This window comes from Rhinoraja longicauda, chromosome 16 (assembly GCF_053455715.1).
Source record: "Rhinoraja longicauda isolate Sanriku21f chromosome 16, sRhiLon1.1, whole genome shotgun sequence".
Classification (NCBI taxonomy): domain Eukaryota; kingdom Metazoa; phylum Chordata; class Chondrichthyes; order Rajiformes; family Arhynchobatidae; genus Rhinoraja; species Rhinoraja longicauda.
Window position 1 is genome coordinate 28,142,634 of NC_135968.1, and position 20,901 is coordinate 28,163,534.

Below are 20,901 nucleotides of genomic sequence, written 5' to 3' on the forward strand. Positions count from 1 at the left end.
CCAAGGAGATTTAAGATCAGGCTTGGCCCACGGATGGACTAAACAAACATGCCTTGCAGTGAGGTAAAGAATCAAGAGTAGATTTGTAGGAAGGAACTGCAGATGCTGGTTTAAACCAAAGTGTCAACATTGTTTTATTGTCAAAATGTGTAAGAAGGAACTGAAGAAGGGTCTCAACCCGAAATATCACCCATTCCTTCTCTCCAGAGATGCTGCCTGTCCCACTGAGTTACTCAAGCTTTTTGTGTCTATCTTTAGTTTTATTGTCATATGTCCCAAAACAAAACAATGCAAACCTACTTGCAATAGCAGCACAATAGATTTATAAACACGATCCAGTCACTCCCCATCATATGTAAGGGTTGCGTTCCGCAAACGTTTACGTAAGTCAGATTTTACATAAGTCAGAATCACCACCCCTTGCCCAAGATAACTAATTGAGAGTATAAACTGTTTCAGTAGCATCTGATTGTGTCCAGGGCACTTTCTGCAACACAGTTTTCTGGGTAAGCACCTCCTCCATTGTCAGCTTGTTTCTGATGTAAACTTCAGTGATCGTACAATGTTGTGGAAATTACAAATTGCCTTGATTGCACCAGGGGCTAAATAGAGAATAGTTTACATAAGATAGACACAAAGTATTGGAGTAACTCAGCAAGTCAGGCAACATCTCTGTAGAAAAAGGATGGGTGACATTTTCAGACTTCAGTAGAAGGGTCCCAACCTGAAATGTCACTGACCCTTCTTCTCCAGAGATGCAGCCTGACCCATGAGTTACTCCAGTACTTTGTGCCTATCTTCGGTATAAACCAGCATCGGCAGTTCCTTTCTTCACATAGTTTAAGTGCAAATTATGTAAGTCACCCAAAAGTGTAAGTCAGGCATAGGATTGGTTGAAGATCAGAGAGTATAAAGACCAGGCCATTTTTCAGTTGGGTGTCAGTGACTAATGGGATATTGCAGGGCCTCATATGATTACAATCAACATTGATTGTTTGGATGAGGCACTGGAGGCAGAAAAAAAGGTGGATTTTTTAAATAAAATGGAGATTGAATGTCTGAGTATTCCTTTTCAAGAGGGCAAAAGGTAAAAGTACTTCACTTTGTCGAGTCATAGGCAGGAGCTTTTAAAAATACTTGGACATCCAATTTTATTTATGCTAACTGACCTGCTTAATTTCTTTCCCTCTGTGCTAAACCCCCACCCCACATTTTGTATTTCAAGATCACTAACAATTCATAAGTCATGCTCATTTTTCAGAAAGGTTTCTTCTCTAACAGATCCTAAATAGAAACAACTGCTTTAACCCCAGAAACTGCATTGGATCCAGCAGATCCACATTTAAGGGGACTGATATCCTATTGGAATCGGACGCTAGATTTGTCAGGTCAAGCAGCATTGAGTGCAAATGGGCAGAATTAATGTTTTAGGTCAAAGTCCCTTATGTGGCCAAACCCAAATGTTTCCAGCATTGCCTATGGTTATCCTTAGGGGCAGCACAGTGGTAGAGTTGTTGCCTTACAGCACCAGCAACACGAGTTCAATCGGACTACAGGTGTTGTCTGTACATTATCCCGGTGACTGTGTGGTAAAATTGTACCTAGTATGTAGGATAGTGCCAGTGTACTAGGTGATTTTTGGATGGCACAGGCTTGTGTGCTGAAGGGCCTGTTTGCACATTGTATCGCTAATGTCTAGTCCAATTATCCTGCATCTGAATGTTTTCTAATCAAACTTGAAAATTGCAATTGGTTCCCAGTGTGAACATACAGAAGCTTTTTGTTTTAAGCTGCACCCAGTCAATAGAAGATGTATGAAAACAGTTGAAAGTTTATTAAGATGTCATTCATTTACATGCAACAGGGTTGTACAGATGAACATGTAAATGACAGCCAAACAGTATATGATTCAAATGTATATTTTTGAACAACTGCCAAAATGGCTTAATTTTGATGCACACATTAGAATTTATCATTGAAAGCTCATCTAGTGATATTTATCAAGTGTATTTTATCATTACCTGCAGTACAAAAATAAAACTCAGATGCCCTGAAGAAAATTTACACATGCTTTTAGTTTCAAGGTATGAAAATCATTACAAGTTTCACAATGTCTATGCACACAAAAACACACTTCCATTTCATCCTTCTAGTTTACCGAGTGAAAACCAAGTGGCTAACTTGATAAAAGGAAAAAAAACAACTTATTTTCTACTTCAGTTTGTTTGATTTCTGCGCACATGGATTTGCTAAAATTATACATTTAAATCAAACATGTTGAGCAGTTCCTGGTCAGTTAATTTTGGCCTACAACATCCGTGCAAAGGTTGCTTCATAAAATCTTCAAGTATTGTTTACATTGTTCATTTGTTCGGTAGTAAAACAGTCTAATCCCATCTCCTAATCTAACTGTCGTTAAAGAAGCATGCAGGTAAAAGCAGTCACATGCAAAAGTGAAGATAGGCACAAAGCTGAAGTAACTCAGCGGGTCAGGCAGCATCTCTGGAGAAAAGGAATAGGTGACGTTTCAGGTAGAGAAGGGTCTCGACTCGAAACATCACCTATTTCTTTTCTCCAGAAATGCTGACTGACCCGCAGAGTTACTTCAGCTTTGCATCTATCTTCGGTTTACACCAGCATCTGCAGTTTCTTCCTACACACATGTAAAAGTGTCTGGCTACTCCAGTTAAGTAACTTGATATGACCAAGTGGTCAGTGAAGCAATTCTATAAATCAAAGAACTAAACGAGATTCAACAACCAGATGTTAGTGCTACTATTAATAGATAATCCATTCTGATAGTTGAGAAATTTCAATTCCCACTGTGTTTAAGCAAGGAAAGTGGTACATATAATCATCAAAACAGTACTGCACTATAACATACTTAAAACCAGTGCAAGAGAATCAGTGCTAACATACTCACATTCAGGATTTTAGAAGGGACACAACTATAGCAAATATAATTTATTACTGTTTGGCATTTTGTTTCCACACTAAAATAAGCGATCTTCTGCAATGCTTTCCATTTCATGTAGACAGCATGGACCTCCCGTCACTGCTAGACAAGTGGAATCAAGCTTTCTAAACATAGATCATGATATAGTCACAGCATACAAGAAAAAAGTGAATAAACCACAATGAAATAACCTAAAAGCAACAGTAACTCAACCACAAATATTTCCATTAAGATCAGTTAGCAATTAGGCATTTTCCACCAGATTTCCAAAAAACAGTGTTTCAGTTCATCTTAAGGTTGATTTTCTTTTTCAGACTGGTCATAACGTCATTCAAGTTCTGATCAAGCCGTTGATATTCAGAAGCCTTTGGCCGTCTGGTTCTTCTGGAACCAGCTCTCTGACACAAGGAAATAATCTAAAATGAAGTGAATAAGAAAGGTTTCAGGAACTTACATGGCTATGAGTAAAACAGACTTGCTTAAACAAGACAAAATCTCAGGTTCCAGTAACCAAGGGAATAACTCAGAAGATATGGTTTATATCAATAAGATCCTCACGTTCAAAATGTCAAACTGCATAATCATGATCTGTTAAGTTGTTGGGTGCTAAAATAAATTTCCCTCATTACTAAAATTAGAAAATATCCAGCCTTATGGTAACAATCAATACAGAGTTGCTGGAGATGTCAAGTCAGACCCATCTGTGAGAGAAAGTACCATTCAAGACAATAAGTTGGGGTGGCAGTGTGACTCAGCGGTAGAGTTGCTGCCTTACAGCATCAGAGAACCAGGTTTGATCCAGACTACAGGTGCTGTTTGTATGTGCACCCTATAACCACATGGGTTTTCTCCAGGCACTGTTCACACTCCAAAGATGTACAGATTTGTAGGTTAGTTTTTTTTGTTGTAAAAAACATAAATTGTCCCTAGTGTGTTGGGAAGTGCTAGTCTAGTGGATTATTGCTGGTTGGCACAGACTCAGTGGGCCAAAAGACCCATTTCCACACTGTTTCTCTAAAGTCCAACTTTGGGGGTGGAGGGGGATGCACATGGGTGCAAATAATTAAGTTGCGGAGTTGCTTGCAGGGCAAATTCGACAAATGGAATCTCCAGTAGGGCTGGGCCAGGATTGCCATGGTGATAACTTGATTAAAAACAGCAGTTAAAGAAACTAAAGGAAATGTAAAAGCTAGGCATTCAACATGCTAGGGAGATTCTAGAAAGTGCCCAGTAGATGACCAAGAGCAGATTTGGCCAGTTCCTACAGAGAAATTAAATTAATTATATATATATATATATATATATATATGAATATATGATGAGCCAGTTGGCACGAGGAAAGTCAAGTCAAGTCAATTTTATTTGTATAGCACATTTAAAAACAACCCACGTTGACCAAAGTGCTGTACATCTGATTAGGTTCCAATAGAAAAAAAAGAAGAAAAAAAAGTAATAGAAGGAATTCATGCAGGAGAGAATGGTCTGGGCCAGGCAGAAGAGGTAGAACAATTCAAGCAGTTAAGTTTGCTATCTGCACATGTCTCTAAGCCTGGTGGCCAGAACTAGATATCATGCATGCAAATCTTTTCCTTAAAATTAACTATTCCAGTGCTCAATTTAAATTTAGACTCAAGTTACATACATACACAATCTTTTCCTTCTCAGAGCATGTATTCAGTGCACAAGGTTTGCCTTCAACTAGACGAACCCATTCAGAATAATAGGCAATACATTGTAATAGCATGGAATAAAGGTTATTTCATCCTTGAATTGCTCATTTTCCTTTTGGAATCCCCAATTGATCTTAGATTTCCATACTGGTAGGGCATCAGATCACTGGTTTGCCTCCCACTCTCCAACACTCCATCCCCAGTTTCTTTGCCCAGCACTCAAATCTATGCTTATTGGACAACTAACTCGTGAGTTTCACTATAATCACACCACAAAATCCTTCCTCATCTCAGAGGAAACTTGAGGCATTGGAAGGTTGTGGTCTCAAGGAAACTACTTCACTTTCCAACATCAAAATGAAACTATTCTAGGAAGTACCTGCCCCAAAAATTAGAAGATGGTCATCGAGGCAGCTTTACAACTTCCAGTGTGATGACCAGAAATGACTGTATTTGCAGTTAAATCAGAACTGAAATCATTTTGTAGAAAGCTTAAAAACCTAGTTATTTTCCCCACACTATTCATTCAGTTAACAGCCCAGGATCCAGAAATGGGATGACAAAAACATTACATTTGGATAGGATTGGGACTGATGTCCAGGGGAGTGTTTATAGGACTATAGGGGAAAGTACAACTAAAATAGCATTGGGATCGGAACCAAAGGTGGCATGGCATGGTGGCAGAGTTGCTGCCTTACAGCACCAGCAACCCGGGTTGAATCCCAACTACGGGTGCTGTCTTTTTTTGTGGAATTTATACGTTCTCCCCGTGACCTGTGTGGGTTTTCTCCAGATGCTCCAGTTTCCTCCCTCGCTTGAAAGTTGTGCAGGTTTGTAGGTTAATTAGCTTCAGTAAAATTGTCCCTTGTGTGTGTAGGGTTGTGTAAATGTGCAAGGACCGCTGGACGGCACGGACTTGGTGGGCCCGATTCTGCGCTGCATTTCTCTAAACTCAAAGCAGGGAGGCAAGTGGGAGAGAAAATGCATAATAATGCAGAGGGGAATAAGAATCTTAGTGACAAGCTTAAAATACAATGTCTATTTGTGCGCAACATTCATAGGGTGCATGAATTAAATAAAATATGTAAATAGCTATGATATAATTCATATTACGGAAACACAGGTACTGAAGGGCCAAGGATGAGAATTAAACAATGTGTATTCTCTGCAAGGACAGAGGGTTGTATGCATATGGAATAAACTGGAAAAGAGAGTAGTTGAGGTACTATAACAATTAGAAGACATTTGGGCAGATACATGAACAGGAAAAGTTAAGAGGGATATTGGTTAAATGGAACTAGCTTAGATGGGTCATTTTGGTCAGCATAGACAAGTCATGCAAAAGGGACCATTTCCATGCTTGTTTGACTATGCCAAATCAACTAGGGGTAGCATTCCTGATTAAAGAAGATTGGCACAAAAGTGAGGAAGAATCTTAGCTCAGGATGCAGAAAGTGCCATTCCTTAGTTTTACCCTTACAAAAAGAACAGGAATACTTAGAGTTGGTAGATCCTAAAATCGTGATGCTTACAACAAGGGTAGTTATAATAATGGGTAACCTTAGCAAAGACAAATTGAGTTAACCAAATTACAGTACAGAGGAGGAATATATAGAAGATGGTGCCAAGGAGCCAACAAGAGAGCAGATTATTCTAGACCAAGTATTGTGTAATGAGTAAGTATCGTTTAGCAATCTCATTAAGCAAGGCCCCTTAGGAAGGAGCAAGCATAATACGATTTAGATGGGGAAGAATCTTGTAGTTCCTGGAACCAAGGTCGTGAATCCAGATAAATGGACTTGCAGGGGAACATATTTATAATTGGCCAAGATAGAATAGGGAAACATTGTTCATGGGGCTAATCGTGAATGAATGTTAAAAATTGAGAGCATGGGCTTATAATAATTATTCATTCCCATTTGGGACAAAACCTATGGAGGTGGTTTCACCAATGTCAACAAACAAAATTGGGGAAAGCACTTGATCCAAAGAGAAGACAAATTAACTGGTTAAAAGCACCAAACCCAGAGACAGAGAAAAGATAGAATACTAGGGGACCAAGAATTAATGACAGAAAATAGAATACGAGCAAGCTTAAAGGGAACATCAAAATTTGCCATAAGGATGCAAAAAAAAAAAAAAAAGTCAAATGGATGCCCCTTTCTCAAATTCATTGAAATGTATAAGGGGTATAAATAAATGGCGGACATTAGTAGCAGGGAAAGTAGAAGAATCTATTAAAGATACAAAGCATGTGGAAAACAATAATGGAATAATTCAAAGTCAGCAACAATTTATAAAGGAGGAAGTCATTCATACTAGTCAAATGTACTCATTTTATTTTGAAACTATCTAGCAGAGTGGAATGGATCAGATCAGTGGATGTGGTGTATTGGGATTTCTCGAAGGTTTTTGATGATGGTGCAAATAAAGCATCTTGGATTAAGGGCAACATTCAGACAGAACTGGCTGTCAGTGATAAAGTGGGAATAAATGAATCTTTTACCGAGTGCCAGGTCATGTGTATGGCATACGCTTGGACTGGACCCAAGTTACTTGCAATACACAATTCAACAAGCATGCAGTTAAAGCAGTGAGCAGTAAATCAGTTTTCAGTGGGAAGACAGCAATATCTCAATGCAGCAGTAGTGAGGCCCTTAGTGATATCACGCCTCAACTACAGTGCAGTTTCTAATCCATCAGTGAAAGGGATTTAAAAAAAAGTTGACCAAAATGATTCCTGGATGGCAGAATTGAAAATTTGGAGAGGAATTGGGATAATAGGGTTTATAGAGAGTTTAGAAGTATGTGTGGTAACCCAATTGAATGTTAAAATCCTAACAAAATTGGACAGACTCTGCAGGAAAGGAAATATCTGACAGAGCAGATGGTTGGAACTGGGAATGCAGCTTTGGTCACCATGCTATAGGATAAATGTGGCTAAGATGAAAAGAATGCAGAGGTTTATGAAGATGTTGTCAGTACTCGAGGACCCAATCTATAGAGAGGGGTTTGGGCATGTTAGGACTTTATTCCTTGGAGTGCAGGAAGATGACGTCCAAAGGTGTATAAAATCCAAGGGGAGAGGATACAGTAATTGCACAGAGTTTTTGTTTTAAACCCAGAGTTGGGGAATAAAGAACAAACAGGTTTAAGGACAAATGTTAATAGCAACACAGAGGGTGGTGTGTATATGGAACAAGCCAGAGGAGATGGTTGAAGCAGGTACTTGAACAACATTTAAAGGTAATTGGACAGGTATATGGATAGGAGGATATGGGTCAATCACAGGCAGGTAGGACAAGTATAGATAGGGCAACTTGGTTAGCATGGAAGTTGGGCTGAAGGGCCCATTTCCATTCTGCATGACTCCAACTTAAGGATATAGAGTAGCCAATTTAGGGAAAATGCCTTCACATAAAGAGAGAACCTGTGGAATTTTGACAGAAAGTTGGGAATGATCTACCATCTAGGCTACATCCTAGATACCTTCTCACAATATAGCCAGCCAATTCAAATATTATGTGAAAACAAACCCAGGGCTTTCTATACACGCTGATCCTTTGAAACCTTCATATTAAGCCAAGGAAATGAATTGTTGATAAATTGATTGGTTTACCTTATTTTTGTTGTGGTACGTGATGTATGCCAATGATACAAGCAATGATCCCAGTATTAGATAAATTATGAAGTGACCATCATCCACAGCTGGTTTTGCAGCTACCTTTTTGTCAGATTGCAAGAACGTTTTAGCTGTTTTGTCAATATTAAGTGCACTTGGTTTGGTAACACTTGCTTTAACAATGGAGGGCAGATTGTCATCAACAAGTCGGGTTACAATAGTTGTCTGGGAAGGCAGTTCAGATCCAGTTGACTGGGCACCACTTCCACCATTATTGACTGTGGTTGGCCTGACTGGGATTATCTCTTCTTCAGGTTTGTTTGCAGTGGTGGGATGGGGAACAGGTCCACTTGACTGGGAAGGCAGTTCAGATCCAGTTGGCTGGGCACCACTTCCACCATTATTGACTGTGGTTGGCCTGACTGTGCTTATCTCGTCTTCAGGTTTGTTTGCAGTGGTGGGAAGGGGAACAGGTCCACTTGACTGGGAAGGCAGTTCAGATCCAGTTGTCTGGTTAACATTTGCACCATCATTGACTGTGGTTGGTATCATCTCCTCAGTCTTAGCGACAGTGGTGGATTGGAAACCAGCTCTACTTGACTGGGAAGTAGTAGATGTATTTATCTTCCGAGTAATAAATGGAAGGGCAGTTGCAGATCTATTTTGTTGGACATCTAAACTAAAATTGTTGCTGGTTTCATTTTTGGTAGAAGACACATTTCCCATGGAGGTCATATTGAGAAAAGATCTTGTTTTGTTTGTAAGAGTGTCATTCCTCAACACAGATTTTTCTTTTGTAGGAGCAGCACCTATGCAACAAATAACTACAAAATAGAAACTTTTGTTATTCACATTATACTGCTCAAGATTAATTCAGGTAATAAACAAATTTACTTGATGTATAGTTTAAAAGTCCACCAGTCTTGCAGTTGAGGGAAGATCAGAAGTAAACCCAAAATTGGTTAGAAGTAATTGGTTAGAAGTAAACCCAAAATTGGTCAGAAGTAAACCCAAAAATCTTAATATTGGCTGCTGATCAACTTTTCCATGTAACTCAAAACTGCTGACTTTTAAAACATGCCATTGCAGTAATGCAGGCAGATAACAAAAAAAGGCAAATCACATTTGACTAAATTAGCTGATAGTTTTCCCTGATATTACAGGTTAAAGTAAGCAATATTTAGCAGGACAGTGTACCCAATGAACAATTTAATGTCTGAATACACAAAATACATCTTTAATTCTTGCCCACTCCCTAAATTTTTCAGCATGTTACTGAGTGAACAATTTTTTAATGGATTATTTTTACATTTAAGACTACAATTTATTTGTCAGGAATACAATCTGAGTATATGTAAATATTTAGTCTGCAAATGTTACTTCAGGAAAATAGTCACAAGTCACTTTTGTGCATTTCCATGTAACATTGTAGGGCATGTAAACATAATTTCAGTGATTGCACATAATAGACAACATTTGCACCTTGAACAGTAGTAAATGAGAGAATTATAGAAGGTCAAGGAATGAAGTCCCTGGGATGCCAAAGATAGTCAGACGATGCAGGCAAGGTACTAAACAAATACTTTGCACGTGTATTGACCAGGAAGGACTTGGAAGACAGCAAAATCAGTGAAGAATACAAATATGTTACAGCAGGTTGAGATCAAGGAGGCCCTTTAAGAGCATTAAGTTGTACCTAGTGCCTAGATCCCTAGTGCCTGATGGGATCTATGCTAGGTTATTGAGGGAGGAAAGAAAGACGAGATTCCAGGGGCCTTGACAAGGATTTTAGCTTCTTTTCTAGCCACATGCAAGATCCCAGAGTATTGAAATTGCCAATGCTGTTAGTTTATTTAAGGGAAGTAGAGGGAATTCAGAAAACTATAAGCCAATGAGCCTGACATCAATGACAGGGAAACTATTGGAGAGAATTGTGATTATAGGATTTACTCCCATTTGGAAGAGAATGGGTTAATTAGGGATAGCCAGCACAGCTTTATACATGGCAGGTCATGCCTTACTAACTTGAATGAGGTTTTTTTTTTGAGGTGACAAAGAAGACTGATGATGGTAAGGCAGTGGATGTTACATGCAATGGATTTTAGCAAGGCTTTTGATAAAGTCCCTCATGGTAGGCTGATCCAGAAGATTGAGATGCACAGGATTACCAATGACTTGGTCGTATGGATCCAAAACTGCCTTATTCATAGAAGTCAGTTGTAGTGGAAAGTAGATATTCTGGCTGGAGGTTTGTGACTAGAGGAGTTCTGTGCTGGGAGCTTAGCTATGTGTGTTACACAAATTATCTAGATGTAAACATAGATTGGTTGGTGACAAAGTTTGCTGATGACACCAAAATTGAAGGAGTTGCAGACAGTAAGGAATTCTGTCAGATAGTAAGATGCAGAAATGGGTGGAGAAGTGGCAGGTGGAGTTTAACCTGAGCAAATGTCAAGTGCTGCACTTTGGGAAGTCAAATACAAGGGGAGAGTGTACTGTTAATAGCAAGGCCTTTAACTGCATTGTGATCTCAAGTTCATGGCTCACTGAAGGTGGCAGCAGAGGTAGATAGGATGGTAAAGGCAGTGTATCATACATATACTTGGAGTATTTTGTGCAGTTCTGGTCACCCAATTACAGGAAAGATGGAGATTTTGGAAGGGGTGCAGAGGTGGTTTATCCAGCCTGCTGTCTTGATTAGAGGGGTTTACAGCTGCAGGAAGGTTGGATAGACTTGGATTATTTTCCCTGGAACAAAAGTCAAGGGGAGACTTAAAAGTATATAAAAATACGAGAGGCATCGATAGGGCAGATAGTCTGAACATTTTTCTCAAGGTGGAAATGTCCAACACTGGAGGATTTTGCAACAAGATGAGGAGGAAGTTTAATGGAGACTAGACCAAGTGGACCCATTGGGTCCAAACCTCTCCTGCATTGGTGTGGCACCTTCTCCTCCCCTCTCCCCATCCCCTTCACTCCTCTTGCCCCCCCCATCATTCCTCAGCCCAACCGTGGACCTGTTGTTGGGCGGGGAGTGCCCCTGTGGGTGGGCAAAGGGGGAAAGAGGGAAAAGGCACTGACCTCGGCCCCATTTCTCCTGCGGGCCGGGCGTGGAGTCAAAGCCTTTCCTGTAGTTCGGCTGCGATCAGCCATCTTATGGATCCTGTGCCGCCGCGCTGCTCCATGGGAGGAAGGTCATGCGCGGGGCATACCAAGACGGGTGCCGATCCTCCCGGGAGGGGGGGGGGGGGGGGGGGGGAGGAGCGCATTTATTAAAGCTTATTAGGTAAATTGTTTTTAAAAAGTAACAAAAGTGGGTTTATTCAGACCATGGGGAATGGTGAGTAGGGTGGGCCGAAAATTGTCAATGCTGTCATGTACCGTTTTGGCTGTGTACAGGGCATCGTACACACAAACAGAGTTTTGGTATAATAATTATATAAATATACACACTTTAGTGGGAGATTGGACCCCTTGCCTGGGATGGTGGAGGCAGATTATGATAGTGGTGTTTAAGCAGCTTTTAGATAGGTAAATGGGAGTGCAGTGAGAGGAAAATGGATCATGTATAAGCAGATGAGATCAGTTAAACTAGGCATCATCTTTGGCACAAACTTTGTGGGCTGAAGGGGCCTGTTCCTGTGCTGTACCATGTTCTATAAACAATGTTAATAGCAGCAACTGTATTGAGCGACAATCATAGGCTCAGTTGATTTCTAACCCACTAGCACCACATGCCTGCAGAAATCTTTCACAACCATGGAAAGTCCAAACTAAATATAGGCAAAACATTGAAATGACACAAGCCTCCAAAAATCTGCATTTGGATTGCTTGGAAATCAATAGGTTGTCTTGTAGCTCATCGGGCAATGCTGCCTGCATTCCTTTAAACTCGCCCAGTTCATTAAATAACCTGGTTCTTGTTCAGCTAGTTCCAATCCTGCCACTAACCACGATATACACCTGCCCCACCCCTTCCTACCTTATGCAGGGAACATTTGCTCCACAATTCCCTGCTCTGCTCATCCCTCCCCTTCCAATCTAACCCCCACAACTGCAGGAAGTGCAACCCTCCCCATTCCTCCTCCCCCCCACCCTCCCAGTCATACAAGGATCCAAATAACACCTCCAGGCAAGGGAAAGATTGACATGTACCTCTTCCAACATGATCTACTGCATCTGAGGCTCCCAATGCAGCAACCTGTGTACTGGCAAGACCAAGCATTGAATAGGTGCACTGGTAAAGCATACACTTGTCTATATATATCCAAGCACATGTACCTGTTTATCTTCAGTACACTGTTTGGGCATCCCAAACTCCTGGTTGCAAGCCATTTCAATTCCCCTTCCCACACTGACCATTCCATTTTCTGTCTTCTTCACTGCCAGAGTGAGGCTCAGTGCATAGTAGAGGAACATAACTTCATATTCCACTTGTGGGTTACAACCCAATTGGTGTGAACACTAAAATATTCTAATTTTAATCAATAGACAATAGGTGCAGGAGGAGGCCATTCGGCCCTTCGAGCCAGCACTGCCATTCAATATGATCATGGCTGATCATTTCTATCAATTTTCACTTGTTGTGCTTCTTCCTCCCCCTTTGGTCTACCCATTTAACCTACTTTCCCACCATACGCCCATTCATCTCACCCTCCCCCAGTTCCATCCGCTCATTTCACCGGCCTGCCCCTCCAGCATTTGGATCTGCTTCCATCTTTTCCTCTGCTAATGGTTCCTATCTCGGAGATTTCAGCACTGGTAGCCATTAGACTTCTTGCTTTTCACCTAGCAAACGTCTCCACCTCATTTGGCACTACTTTTTTGTCTAATTCACCTACCTCCCAACCCGCCCCCTCTCCTGCTTACCTGTCCCTTCACCCCTCCTCAGTCTATTAATCGCCCATTGGCCCTGTCTCACTCACACCCCTCCCCCCCATCCCATCCTCTTTGTACCAGCCACCTTCCCTCTCCACTTAGTCCTGATGCAGGGCTTCAACCCCAAATATAGATAATTACTTCCCTCACACCACAGATGTTACTACCAGAAGACTGATTATTACACAAATAATTTATTGTTTGTGATGATTCCCTGCAGTACATGTACCAATCAGAGCACCAGTCAATAGATTAGAAAATCTGACATATGATATCCCAGAGATAAAAATTCCAGCACCATTTTGAATTACATTAAGACTCAAAAGCAAAAACATGGCCATTATCAGTATGTAGTCAAACTTCTGCTGCTTTGAAACAACGACTGGAGAAACTAATAATCGAAACCCAAACAAAGTTAAAGCTACTCTTTGCACAAGAGGTCAAGCAAACTAAATATACTCATTTACAAGTACATTTTGAACAGTATACCATAAAAAAACAGTTGACTGAGCAATTGAAACTACAGCAAGTTACAAATATTAGCATGTCCCTAACAAGTCTTAACATTCTATGAACAATTAACTAGAAATCTGTTTGCAGGGTCCAATTGCTTTATGTTATAGCTTATATTGCAAAGATCTACTGCACATTTCATAGTTATAGTTACAGTATGGAAACAGGCCCCTTCAGCCCAACTGGCCCACACCGACTAACATGCCCATCTACACTAGTACCACCTGCCTACTTTTGGCCTATATATCCCTCTAAATCTACCCGATCCAGTTGTTAGCTTTTGGAGATGCAACATGGAACCAGGCCCTTCAACCCACCAATATCACACCAGCCATCAATCGCCTGTTCACACTAGTTCAGCTTTCCTCCTTTCTCGTCCATTTCCTACAAACGAAGGGCAATTTACAGAGGCCAATTAACCTATAAACCCACTCTTCTCTACAATAAACAAACTCCTCAGCCCCCTGGACACCATCTCCCAGTCATTCACAGTTGACAAATGCACCACTTTCCTTTCATTCTTCCAAAGCAAAATAGACAGCATCTACAGCACCTTAACCACCAACGCACCTGCCCCCCCTTATCCTGTCAACCCCTGCCTCAGTTCTCCCCAGTCTCCACCACCGACCTCTCTGACCTCTTCACAGGAATAAAAACTGCCACCTGCTCTCTGGACCCCATCCCCTCCAGCTTTGTCAAGGCCTGCCTTCCTGCTCTCTCTCCACTTATCACTGCAACAATAAACTCCTCCCTGTCCACTGGCATCGTCCCGCCATCCCTCAAAATCGCTGCTGTCACCCCCATTCTGAAAAAAACTGGTCTCAACCCTGACACCCCAAACAACTTCAGACCAATCTCCAACCTACCCTTTCTGTCCAAAGTTTTGGAACGTGCTGTAGCTTCCCAACTCAAATACCACCTCTCTACCAATAACCTGTATGAAACTTTCCAATCCGGATTCCGCTCCAACCACAGTACTGAAACTGCGCTCCTCAAAATCACAAACGACCTTTTCCTCTCCTCTGACGCTGGCAACCTCAACATCCTCATCCTACTTGACCTCAGCGCCGCCTTTGACACCATAAATCACTCCATTCTCCTCACCCGACTTGAAACCTCCTTTAACATCACCGGCACAGCCCTATCCTGGATCAAATCTTACCTCCCCGACAGGCACCAGTTCATCTCCATTAACAACTGTAAATCCCCCACCGCTCCCCTCCCCCAAGGTGTCCCCCAAGGCTCAGTCCTTGGCCCCCTCCTCTTCATCCTCTACCTGTTCCCCCTTGGTCAATTAATCCGCCGTCATGGTCTCAACTTCCACTGCTTCGCCGATGATATCCAGCTCCTCATCTCCACCAAGTCAATCTCCACCACCACACACTCTACACTGACAAACTGCATCACTGAAATAAAATCTTGGCTTCAATCAAATTTCCTCAAACTCAACTGCAACAAATCTGAAATCATCATCATTGGTCCAAAAACGCTCACCAAATCCACCCAAAACTTCATCCTCAATATTGATGGTCTCCCAGTATCCACCTCCCCTCACATCCGGAATCTTGGAATCATCTTTGATCAAACCCTATCCTTCAACAAACACATCAAACACATCACAAAGACAGCCTTCTTCCACCTCAAAAACATCGCCCATCTCCGTCCATCCCTCTCCTCCACAGCTGCAGAAACCCTCATCCACGCCTTCATCACCTCCCGTCTGGACTACTGCAACAGCCTCCTCTATGGCTCACCCTCAAAAATCATCAGTAAACTTCAATACATTCAAAACTCCGCTGCCCGTCTACTCACCCACTCCCCGATCCGTGACCATATCACCCCCGTCCTTTACAAGCTCCATCCCCCAGAGAATCCAGTACAAAATCCTCCTCATGACCTACAAAGCCCTCCATAACCTGGCCCCATCCTACCTGACTGACCTCCTCCACAGGCACACTCCCACCTGCACGCTCCGCTCTGCTGCTGCCAACCTCCTGTCCCTCCCCATCCGGACCAAACTCAGATCCTGGGGGGACAGGGCTTTCTCCATCGCTGCTCCCATCCTCTGGAACTCACTACCCCAAACCGTCAGAGACTCCTCCACACTCACCACATTCAAAACATCGCTGAAGTCTCACCTGTTCAGCACTGCCTTCAACCACTGACCGTCACCTCACCTTCTGTCTCCTTTTTCTGTTCGTTTACTTATTTATCTATTTATTCACTTCCCTATGTTCTCTAAATCCCTGTAAAGCGTCTTTGAGTATATGAAAAGCGCTATATAAATGTAATGCATTATTATTATTATAAACCCACGTGTCTTTATGTCATCCCACATCTCCCCATATATGCTGCCTGACCTGCTTTTCTCGTTTTATCTCCAGTTTCTTTAAAACATTGTTATAAAACATCCTATCGTGGCATTTCTGGAACTCAATATCCGAGCCAGTGTAACTTGGAAATCCAGCAACGTTTCGGAAAGGGACCCAGACCAAAAGTAGGCGGGGTTACGTACAGCAGAGAGGGGCCCCGCCACGAAATATCCAGCCGGTACTTTCAGCCAGATGTTTAGTTTGCGTCTCATTATACGGAGCTTGCCACATCTTAAGCCAACACCCCGACCTTAAACACATGCTCAACCCAAATATAGTGAGAGAGCAACTCCAAACTAAAGAGTTGCAAGGCACAAAAACGAAGTCTTATCACGCTTCACACGGTCAAGGTTCGACGAAGCAAGGTTTACTTTTGATTCTAAAAGGATAAACTTCGGCAAAAGCCCAAATGTGACCATTCTCTCACGTCCTTACAGAAGGAGAATTACAAGAAAGTCTACATCCGATTGGCCCCAAAACGTTGACCACACTGAAAGAGTAAAAGGACAATTCCTCCAAATCTGGGCAAACTCTTGGAGAGTTGGCAATAAAGTGGCGATTCCAAGCACCTGAAATTTACTTTGACGTCCTCTAACCGCAACTGTTTAGTGTTGGAGTTTACAGGACATGGATGCGTACACCTGCGACTTCTGTAATAACTCACTGCCAAAGGCGGAAGTCCCAACTACACTCCAACAGTCATTAACTCGACTTTGACATTGTAACTTTAACATTAAAGCTTACCACCGAAGAAGATAAGGCAAATTGCAGCAATTCCGGAGGCGCCGTTCGCCTGCGCCATGGTGCTTTACTGCGTGGGGTCAGTTGTGGATCAGGTAGAAACCGAAACTTCCAGTTCCCAAATTAAATTCAAGACTAAACCAACCCCGCCTCTGTATCCGCTCTCAAAACGATTTACACATTCGCCTCTGATCCTTTCGATTGGTTCAAGGTAGTTAGATAGATAGTTATGTGGTAAGTCTTGTAAGTTCATTGGCTCTATCTGTCTCTTTTTTCAATAATCTATTCACTGCAATTTACTATTAAACGACTAGTTGACCTTTGATTGTTAAATTAACAAATAAAAATTAGTGTGCAGAAGAAACATATAAAAAAAAATAAAGAATGCAATGTGTTACTTAAATTAATCGTTCACGGTGACCCAATTACAGATTTAAAACGGCCATGTTAAGAATTTTAAAATGAGGTACATATTGAAAATATGATTTACTCATTCTTAATCATCCAGATTACAACACACTCATGACTAATCTGCACAATGATTGTGGGGGTTACTTATGTACAAAGTTCCAAGTTGAATTGGTTAATGACTGGCAAGACCATTCAGCCCACGTGTACCCTGAGTGAAAAAAAGAATGATTATGTTTCTGCTGCAGAAATCATACCCTGGCCTGGGACTGGACTTTGACTGTGAGGCAGGGAGTGTGTTTGCTGTTATAAACTGAAGGCCCAAGTTTGCAAACAACAGGAAGTTTTAATTAAAAAAACCAGAAATGAAATATCTGTGTATGTGGATTGATTCACAATTTTTGTTTCTGTAGAAAAACATTTAATGGAGCATTGTGCCCATATTAGATTTTTCCTGCATTAATCAAAGGGTTAAATTGAAACTTGGTCATAAGCATTTTTTGACCCCTGGACTATCTTTAGTTGGACTTTCCTGGACTTTATCTGGCACATTTCTTTTATCATGTATCTGTGCACTGTAGATGGCTCGATTGTAATCATGTATAGTTTTTATGTTGACTGGTGAGCATGGAACAACAGCTTTTCACTTTATGTCAGTACACCTGACAAAACGTAAACTGAACAAAACCATTGAGAATCTAGAATTAAATCCTGCCATTTGTTGTTATCGCCCAGCACAAAGACATTACAAATGTCAGTTAAATATTCCTAGATGGATGAAACTTTGCTGCAACTTTAGATGTTACACGGGATAAGTGTAATATCCACCTGGATGTTGCTTCAGCCAAGAAACAATGGTGCATCATTAAAAACAAAATGCTCTTAACATTCTCGTGCTTGCATTTACTATGCATTGTCCATTTCTATTTCAGGATATTGGTGAGCTTTTTTGAACTCGAGAGTCTATTAATATAGGTGCTCCTGTAATACTCTTAAGTAGAGGTTCTAGCATTCTGTCTCAAGTGTTTTACGACAATGATAAATAACTAAGTCAGGATGGTGTATAATAGGATTATTTAGTATTCCCATTAAAGTTTCACAGGTGATCACCTGGTTGGGAAGTGCTGCTATATGCGTCCTTATACTGAACAATTTCAGTATATCCGATATATAATTATTTAATTGAAAGATACGGCATGGAAACAGGCCTTTTGGCAAAGATACTGTATGGAAACAGGCCCACTGACCATGGATCACCTTTGCACACTAGTTCTGTTATCATGAGGTCACAAGTGATCGGATCAAAATTAAGCCATTTGGCCCATGTCTACTCCACCATTCAATCATGTAGCAAGTAGGATTGGGCCACAATGTTTAGTTTGGTTGAGTTTTTTTTAGAGATACAGCGCAGAAGCAGGCATTTAGGCATTGAGGAACTCTGTATCATCTTCGAACAGAACACATTGTAACCTTTAGGGCTCAATATGGAATTCAACAATGTCAGCCTTTAATGATCAGCCTTTACAGTTGTTTCAGAGCTGGTCAGTTCTGATGCAAGATTATCTATTTGTAATGTTAATTCACTTTTACTCTCCTCACAGAGGGTAATTGAACTACCGAGTATTTGTTTTTATTAAATTTAACATTGTTTATTATTGTCACGTGCACAGTTCTACTTGTTTTTTTACTCTCAAACTGCCTTCATTTATTTTGCTTCATCTGCATTCTTCCAAACACGTCATTCTCTGATCAGATGGCACCAAATGCAATTGTGTTACTTGGGTGACCAAATACACTCTCAATCTTCACTCTATCACAAACATTCCCTTTGTTCTCTCCATCCCTCAACCTGTGTTTACACCATAAACCATGCTTGTTTTCTTACTTTTCCAGTTCTGAAATAGGGTCATCAACCTGAAGCATCTGTTTCTCTCTTGACAGACGTTGCCTGACCTGCTGAGTATATCCACCATTTTGTGTTTTATTTCAGTTTTATCATGAAGATAGACACATAAAGCTGGAGTAACTCAGCGGGACAGGCGGCATCTCTGGAGAGAAGGAATGGGTGACGTTTCAGGTTGAGATCCTTCTTCAGATGCCAAAACATTCTCAGATTGCCTCTGGAATTCAGCTATTCTGTCTTTGGACTGCGGCTGAAATAAAGTCTGGAAATGAACAGTGCTGGCAAAATTTAACTGAGCGTTTGGGAGCAGGTTATTCATGAATAAGCGTCCAATGCCCATACAGATCACTGACACTAGCTCAATTAAATCTCATTCTTTAAATTACTATATGCTCCTTGTTAAGTCATATGCTACACAGGCTGGAATTTTTACTTATTTGTAATTCTTATCATTTTAGGTCAATGGGTGTTATGTGGGGTGGGGTGGGGTGGGGGAAACTTAAAAAAATCGAATTCATCGACGGAGATACGACTTTTTCTGTCGTATCTCCGTCCGCACTGCGGCCTAACATCGTGGAGCTGGCGGCCTCTTGCTGGGACCTCAGAGCTCCAACCGCGGAAGCTTGCGGACTTTAACAACGTGGAGTTCGGTCGCTGGTTAGAGACCGACTTTGGGAGCTCCAAGCCGCGGGGGCTTCGACCGCTCCGATGCAGGAGCTTCGATCGCCGGCTGCGGGAGCTTCAATCACCCCGATGGCGGATAGTTCGACTCCCCCGACCGCAGGAAAACAGAAGGAAAGAAGATAAGACTTTATTGCCTTCCATCCCATTGAGGAATGTGGAGGAGCCCTGTGGTGGATGTTTATGTCAAATTTTTATGTAGTTCTGTGTCTTGTTGCTTTTTTGGTATGACTGTATGGCAAACAAAATTCCTCGTATGTTGCAAAACATACTTGGCTAATAAAAAAAGGAGATTGTTGTCGACTTCAGGAGAACGCACACCCAACACCCCCACCCATTGACCATCAATGGTGCTGCTGTGGAGCAGGTGAGCAGCACCAAATTTCTGGGGGTGAACATCACCGAGGATCTCTCCTGGAGCAACAACATCACGTCCATCGCCAAGAAAGCCCAGCAGCGCCTCTACTTCCTCCGCAAACTGAAGAGAGCGGGAGCCCCCACACCCATCATGTACACTTTTTACCGAGGTGCCATCGAGAGCATCCTCAGCAGCTGCATCACTGTGTGGTTCGGAAGCTGCACAGCCTCCAGCCGTAAGACCCTGCAGCGCATAGTGAACACTGCTGAGACGATCACTGGCGCCTCACTCCCAACACTCCTGGTCCTTTACACCACCCGCCTCACCCGCAAAGCATTGAGCATTGTGGGTGACCCCTCCCACCCCTCCAACAGCCTCTTCACCCTCCTGCCTTCAGGGAGAAGGTTTCGCAGCCTGAGGTCAAGCACCACCCGACTAAAGAACAGTTTTTTCCACCAGGCTGTCAGGATGCTGAACTCTCTCCCCTCCCTTCCTCCTCTCTCCCCTGCCCCTATGGGACCTGGACTTTAACACCCCACACACACGCACATCCAGCACCAGACACTTTAAAAAAAAAAAAAATTTGAAGTGACTATATTTTATATTTTATATTTTATGTTGATTGTTGTTTGCTGTGCCTTTTGTTTTATGCACTTTGTTCCTCGGGATTGTGGGAAACGGTATTTCGATTTTCTGTCTGTGTAAACTGGCTGAGGATTGACAATAAAATTGACTTTGACTGACTTTTGACTTAGGATTATGATTTTAATGTATGCAAAGTGGATTGGTGTAATAAAAG

The 20,901-nt window shown here is 41.8% G+C and overlaps 1 protein-coding gene across 1 annotated transcript; it reads right to left on the reverse strand.

The window, feature by feature from the left end:
- Window positions 1-1,825: 1,825 nt before the first annotated feature.
- Window positions 1,826-16,887, reverse strand: LOC144600945 (uncharacterized). Its single transcript, XM_078412838.1, has 3 exons — window positions 16,756-16,887; window positions 8,246-9,072; window positions 1,826-3,372 (listed from the first exon to the last, which is right to left on the reverse strand). Exons 1-3 carry the CDS (start codon window positions 16,811-16,813, stop codon window positions 3,238-3,240), a joined length of 1,020 nt encoding a protein of 339 aa, XP_078268964.1. The 5' UTR covers window positions 16,814-16,887; the 3' UTR covers window positions 1,826-3,237.
- Between the last annotated feature and the right edge of the window lie 4,014 nt (window positions 16,888-20,901).